We start from the raw sequence: 7508 nt of genomic DNA, 5'->3' as shown, positions 1-7508 counted from the left end.
CGTGAATGTTTGAAGTCCGTTTACCAGATTAAATGACTACTGATATAAAAGATACTGCAGAATATACTGTATGATTACGTTCAGGCCTTATTCTTTTAGAAATGAAATTAATTGTTTTAAAACAGCATACCACAGAAATATAATAAAGTAGTTATGGGTTCTGTGTCTCGTCCAAGTATTTATTCTTCGAATGTACACATTTCAGAATTTCATCAACCAGTTCCAATAAGAAATAAAAGCTGGATCGTCTATGAAAACACAGTAGGCTGTATGATGTCAGATCGTTTTAGGGGATTTTTTTTTATTTGAAACGTCGTACTTGTATCGTTATAATAATTGCAACGAATGTGAATAATATAATTTTCAACAACTAATTTTCGCTTATGTTTGTTTAACCCGTTTTACTGATAAGAGACATGTTTCCATTAATTACTTCAAGGGGTGTTACTAAACGTACATTTTATCTTCAGATTGCAAAATGCAAATAAGTAGGTTTGTTGTGAATGATACACTACTTTGCATTGCAAAGTACGTTGAGTCCCGAGTGCACGTTTGTTAAAATAGTGCCCATGTCCCTCTCAGACTAACAGTTTTTAGACATTTATATTGTAAAAGTTGTATTTTTTAACTGATTTGGGGATATCGGTGAAATTAACAGCGCTCTATAATAATTAGCACTCATTAGATTTGAATTATGTATATGGTGCAGTTGAGGACTGCGGTTAAATAAGTCCTAAGTAACATAATAAGTTTAAATGAATTCAGGAAAAGGGGTTCCGTTTTTCACGTGAGAGGTTAGGATAGATACATCTTTCCCAGGAAATGCCAGCTATCACTGTGACAACAGACTTACTGTAAAAAAGCCAAAAATTCTTCCTAAAACTACATGCCCCCAATCCCCAAGCAATTATTTGAAACTAGTCTTATTAGTTCTTTTATGCCCATTTATGAAGAATTCCGAATTTAGAAAGCTCTTAGGGATAAAAAAAATAACCTCCGTATATCAAATCCCAACAAAGCACGTCCATTGTTTTGTTCTCTCAAGTTTGACGCTTCAGCCTCATGGCAACTGCGATCACCGGGTTGCGTCACCCCGTTCACTGCGTGCCCCACGTGCAGATGGCTACGTCAGCAGCGGTCCGTCAGATGGAAACATTGTAATGGAGAAATGAGGAGCAGGACAGGCGGCCGACAGACCGAGAGATTGTCGGATGAGCTTTTGGGAAAGAATCTGGACAGTTATGGGTCACTCGGCTGACAGCTAGGCCTTGGCGGAGGGCTTGCGGGTTCCGGAGTTGGAAGTGACGAGTTGGGGGATAGAAGAGGGTGGAAAAAAGAGACTGCGACTAAGCAGGAAAAAAAAAACACGCGAAACATTTTGACAGCAGCGCTCTCGGTCTCCGCTGGCGGTGTCTGATTGTAAACAGAGACTCACACGTGACGATGGGAACCGTCCGCATTGTCTGAGGAGCTTCATGAGAACAAAAAAGGGCTCTTTTGCGATCGGGTTTCAGGTGAGCGGGGAAGCAGGTGTAGAGGGGATGGCAACTACAGGACCAGTTTAAAAGATCATTTTCTTTGCGGCTAGAGAAAGATGGCTGTTTTTCTGGAGATTGTGTGATCCCCGATGAGGCACTGTGGTTTGGGACTGGGATCTTAGTGTTAGAAAACACACGGCTGTATATATTACACGCAATTCTTTGGAACTTCTTTCCGTTTTGATCGGCGGGGAAGGTGGAGTAAAGGAGATTAGACCTCTGCAGACCATGTCCTTCACAATGGAAGACACTTTGGAGTCGGGATGGGTGGCCGTGAGACCCAATGTTTTCGAGGAGAAGGAAAAGCACAAGTTTGTGTTTATTGTGGCGTGGAACGAAATCGAAGGCAAGTTCGCCATCACTTGTCACAACAGGACAGTCCAGAGACGGAGCGCAGTCAGGGATCCCTCCTTCGCTGCAGCTGGGATGGCCGCCTTGAAGGCTGGCGAGGGTCTGACATCCGCTGCGGTAGGAGTGACCGAAGAGGACAAACTCAAAACCTCAAGGAGTCCGGTCAAAGAAAGGGCAGAAGGCGGGGGCAGTGTGCCCAAGGTCAGAAGTAGTCCAGTTAAAGGAGAAAGTATCCCAAAATGCCCTATGCGGAAGAAATCAGCGGATGGTCCAAGTCCGGTGAAAGCTGGCGTTAAACTCGCAGCAGTGCGGGGCAAAAGTCCGGCGACAGTGATGGACATCGAGGTCCTTGACCCTACAGGTACCAAGGATGAGTCTCGGACTCCGGAGGGCGAAGCTGCAGACACGGAGGAGCTGGAGGGCGGCGTGAGAGAGGACTGCAGCTGGGCAGGACTGTTCTCCTTCCAGGACCTAAGGGCAGTGCATCTTCAGCTGTGCTCTGTCAATTCAGACCTGGAGCCCTGCTTGCCCCTTTTTCCAGAGGAGCCCTCCGGAATGTGGACAGTGTTATTCGGACCCCCGGAGGTAACGCAGAAGGAGATGGACGCCCTGTGTTACCAGCTGCAGGTCTACTTGGGACACGCACTGGACACCTGCGGCTGGAAGATCCTCTCCCGAGTGCTGTTCACCGAGAGCGACGACCCCGAAGAGTACTACGAGAGCCTCAGCGAACTGCGGCAGAAAGGATACGAGGAGGTGCTGAACAGAGCCAGGAAGCATCTCCATGAGGTAAGAGCAGAGGCAAAGCCAGCCACTTGCGCGCAGCGCACGCTGTCATCACTATCTTTGCAGAAGGAGACTTCGCAGTTAGTGCCCTTCCTATCGAGGGACACGTTACTACAGTGGTGTAAGAGGCGCTTAGGTGGTTTTAAACTGAGAAAGCAGAGGTTGATCTGTGTGAATCCGTCTGTATACATTTTCCTTTAATACATTTAGGATGTCGGCGTACAGTAGATATTAAAAATATCACACCTCTGCAGTCACCCAGGTTTTGTGTATCATTCGGTACCTTACTGAAGGGACAGGTGCTTATCCAGTAGCTTTTCTGGGGGTTTCCGGATTGCCAGTTTCCATTTTGACATGCAAAAAAGGTAGAAGTGGCAGTTAAGTATGTCGAAGAAGATACATGAAGAGAATGATTTGGGAAAAAAAAAGTTTTGAATGTTTTAGCATGGGCAAATACAGCAAGCAAGGTTCTTAAATCTAAACCGCAGAAGCACCAGAAAATACATCTTACGTAATTGTTGTTAAATATTGTTAACTCATTTGCTATTTATAGAATTATTATTATGGTCATAAAATCATTATTTTACAAATAATAATCAGAATTATGTTGAAAGAATGTGTTTGAAAGGAAAAAAAAACATTTCTCCTTAATGTGACAAGAAGGCAGGGCATCAAGTTCGCCGAGTTGTAATAATGACTCATCAAACTGTTACGCAGCTTTCTGGACTGCATTACCAATCAGGGCATGATTGGCTACACACACTATTCAGTGAATCGATGTATATTTTTCCAATTAAATGTTATGATCCTGCATTTTCCCGACCTTTCTGATACTAAATGTTTGTCAAGGCATTGAAAGACACTTAACTTCCGTCTGAGCAACCTACACTTTTCTTATTCGCTCCTAGACTATGTCTAAACCTTTTTATTGGCTATATGCGGATTCCTCCTTGTTTTTTTTAAGTGCCTCGCATTTTCGCTGCAAGGCGCTGGATAGTTTTATTTTCTTGCATACAGGTACGCTGAACGAAAAAGCCACAAGAAGCACGCAGAAATGTTAAATCCAAGACAGATGGAAGCCATAAAACAGATTAAAGCAACCTGTTTCATGCAGCGAGGAGTCGTGACTGTTTTAAGTCTCAGTGCCTGCCGTTCATATAGCCAAATTAACCATCCTTGGCTGTGATACTGCTGCCTCAGCCCTGCAGCGAACTCTTCCACTCTACCCCCTGTGCTGATAATTCACAATCCTGACTAGACGGAGGAGGGGTGATGTTGAGCCAAACATTCAGCACATGGACCTCTCTGTTCCTTTGTTTCAAAAATCGCCTAAGCGGCCATCTGTTGCTATGCAGTACATGTGAGAAACACGATCTGAGGTGCAGAAACCACTTCCTCCGATGCAGAGCCTTGTACTGTGCCCTGCAGCAAAAGAGGCTGGGAGACAAGACCGGTGCACATTGTGTTTATACTTCACCACTCTGCTTGAATTGCATGTGAAATTAGATGGGGTTTATTTTAATGAGCAGCCACGTGATGTACCGAACAGCCGGCTCCGTCACAGCTGACATTTCCTCTGCAGTTTCATGATTCAGTGCAGATTCCCTGACGGTGAAACTGTAAGTCCCCAGAGCTTTATACAGTAGGTTGTACTTTTTTTGGGAGGGGGTGCAGACTTTGTGTCGAGCCAACAGAGTATTAAAAACACATCTGTTTGCTTCAGAATTTCGTTCTCGACTTGTGGACCGAGTAGCCCACGTGGTAATGAGACAGATACTGTAGGAAGAAAAAGCAAAGCGAATCCTTATTGTCTGATTGTAGGAGTCCAAGCAGGAATTTTCTGAGATCACACGCTGAGCAGAGTGAATGGTAAACCGATGTCTTAAAAAATACATATCATCTGCTTTGTAAAACAGCTGTTTGGAATTTTGATAAGTAGCAACTTCATTCTGCTCTGCAGATGGATTCTGGATCAGATTACAAATTTAAATGTGTGTTTAATTCCTCACATATTGTAAACCTTAATATTAATTCTAAATAGTGACAAACACAAGAACTGAGGATTGTTATCCTGAGCAATACTGGTCATTTTATGTAATTCCAGGCATAAAAATTACTTTGTTGGATTCAGAGCGATACATCTCATTTTCTTCCATAACTAATGCTAAATTATAGATGTTGTAAAATTTTAATTGTAAGAGGCTGACGTTTCTTGTTCTTAAACTGTAAAACAGTTGGTGCGGAACAGCAGAGTTATGTCAAACATTAAATGCCTAGTACTGTAATCATTAGTGGTTCTTTCAGGAAATCGCTTCTTTCAGGAAACAGTAGGACAGATCACTGGATCAATTAGCTACTAGCAACCAAACAGGTTACATGGGTCAGATGGCTCTTGTTTGCTTATCTTTATGGTCCTTAAATATCCTTGTTGTGACTGGATATTTCATAAAACTTATTTCAACAGGACATAATATCGTTGGAATGCCTCATTCCAACGCAGGCATCAATACAGTACATGTGCGTCCTCTTCATGTTCAATTGGGAAACAATGCAGACAATGACTGAAATACAGGTTAAATGTGCAGGTTGACGAGGCCAAATACTTAACAACAGTAAGCGAAAAATATCAGCTTGCCTTGTTTTATAATTAGTGGCATTTTTAATATGTTAGCCTTGGAAACAGAATTGGCAGAAGGCATATTTAAATGTGCATCTCATGTCAAAATAAACACTACAAATGTGGAACATTAAGCATAATGTACTCCGGTTAAAATTGTAATGTTCTGGCATACAAAGACCCACAATGTCAATGTTGCACCCTATTATAAAAAGACAAATCAATAGTGTCAAAAATACAACAAATCCACATTTTTGACATCTCAAAGGTATTTAGAATATGTGTTTTGCTAAAAGGAATGTTGCGTACAACTACTGTATTAACTTCAGGCCCACAACTTAATTACATGATTGTGCTGGGAATGTTCATGGTAGTGTGGGAAAATCATGAACAGTGATCAGAATGTAAGAATGTATCATGGCTGATGCAGCCATGCTTAGACCTGTTTGACTATGAATCAGGATTTGGAGTTGCCACTGCAGGGGAAACTGGAATACTGTAAGAAAGGGATTGTGGTCTTGGAGTGTCCCACCCCAACTGGCTTTGTCATTTAGTAGGCCACCAATATCAGCAATTTCTATAGATCTGGAAGAATTCCATTGTGATCTGTTAAACAGGTGATTTATTCAATTAAAGTAGTCTAGAGATAATACAGGATTAAAGTCTGGGTACAGTTGAGCACTCAAGGATCAGAGTTCTCTTACACGGATTAATGATTCATCAGTAACTTACTGGCCCTGCCTATCAAGGTGTCCTGCATGGCTAACTGGATTGGGGTTCTTCAGGACCAGGGTTGGAGACCATTACAGTATTGCAGTTTTCCCCCTGCAGTGGCAACTCCAAATACGTATTCTAAGTCAGAAACATTCTAAGCATGGCTGAAGTCTGATGGGCTAAAATGAAGTGCTGAAATTGCTTATTGGAATGTGATATCACTGTGGAGGAACAAGGGGGAAAGCAGCTGTTGATGCTAAACAAAGCAGATAAAGGAGAAACTGTGACAGAAGGAGGACAACTGAGACCAGAACCAACGAGGAATCAAACAGGTGCCCCAGCACTGTCAGTTGGCTACAGACTTTTCTAAATGGATCAGTGCCTCAGAATATCACATGACAGTACCATTGTGTGCAAATGGCGTTAAATAGATATTTGTATTTGAACACTGACACTGCTATAAAGAAGTATCTGTCTGGGGTAGCAGAGACAGCAATGACATTAGAAATGACAAGCTGCAGTTTATCCTGCTTTGTGTGTGGTTTTGTAAAACAGTAAAGTAAAAATAAAAGGTTAAATTTGCTGTAGTAATCAGTTATGCATTTAATTTAACATTTCTTTTTTCTTTTAGCAGTATCAGTATTTACCTGAAGATAAAAGTAGGCTTTTCATTTAGTTTTAAAGGACCCAACAATGTGGTAGCAGAGACTAATTGCATTTTATTTACTTTGGATTAGGTCATTGACTTGCAAAATCTTCTAGCAGCAGTCATTCTGTGTTCAGGATGCCCATGTTTTCTGGTTTGGTCAATGGTGCTGCTTTTTTGAGGCACAGTAAGAGAGACAGTGAGCTTTTTAATTTTTGCTATTCATGTGCAAGTTTAGAATATGCAGAACACCATTTTGTTTTGTTTGTAAGACAAGTGAGAACCATTAAAAATTCATTGTTATCCTGATGTTTACCCTGGTTTAAAAACAAAACGTACAGCTTCAATCCTGACATTCTTACATTCAATCCTTTACCATCTTTCGACTGATGGAAGATTCTCAAAAATAAACATCAGCTCTATTGATCTAATGCACTAAGAAAAATGGCTGTGCACTGTAGCCATTTTATATTGGCATGAACAGCTGTTCTTACACACACAGCACATTTTTGATGACTGGATAATTTTTTTGATGACTCCTTTAAGAAAGGCCTAGAGGTTGCCTAGCCTAATTTAGATCAGTTCTGTGATCACAACATCTAACTGGTCCCTGAAAGAATTTAACGACTTGGCAAAAGATGAACAGCCTTGTGTTTTAAGGTAGTTTTTCCTTGCCATGATTCCTAATTTGCTCTTATTAAGATCTGATCATTGCACACACAGCATTAATTTCTTCCTGCATCTACAGTATAATACAGAATTGTAATTTTACTGAGTATTTAACCATCCCTTTTGGAGTGTAGACCCTCCTTGTTTCCTATGCTTCCAGATAGGCTCTGGGTTGCTGTAGATCAAT

At 41.6% G+C, this 7508-nt stretch overlaps 1 protein-coding gene across 1 annotated transcript in view; it reads left to right on the top strand.

The window, feature by feature from the left end:
- The first annotated feature begins 1126 nt into the window (after positions 1-1126).
- The window catches only part of jmy (junction mediating and regulatory protein, p53 cofactor), a 65570-nt gene continuing 59188 nt past the window's right edge, over positions 1127-7508 (top strand). The window contains exon 1 of the mRNA XM_088629597.1: positions 1127-2678. Coding sequence (XP_088485723.1) covers positions 1767-2678 — 912 coding nt within the window. The 5' untranslated portion in view covers positions 1127-1766. The remainder of the gene's footprint in view (positions 2679-7508) is intronic.

The sequence above is a fragment of the Lepisosteus platostomus genome, chromosome 4 (genome assembly GCF_059453375.1).
Source record: "Lepisosteus platostomus isolate fLepPlt1 chromosome 4, fLepPlt1.hap1, whole genome shotgun sequence".
NCBI lineage: Eukaryota > Metazoa > Chordata > Actinopteri > Semionotiformes > Lepisosteidae > Lepisosteus > Lepisosteus platostomus.
The sequence above is the reverse complement of the archived record's forward strand: the minus strand, read 5'-3'. Positions and strand labels throughout refer to the sequence as shown.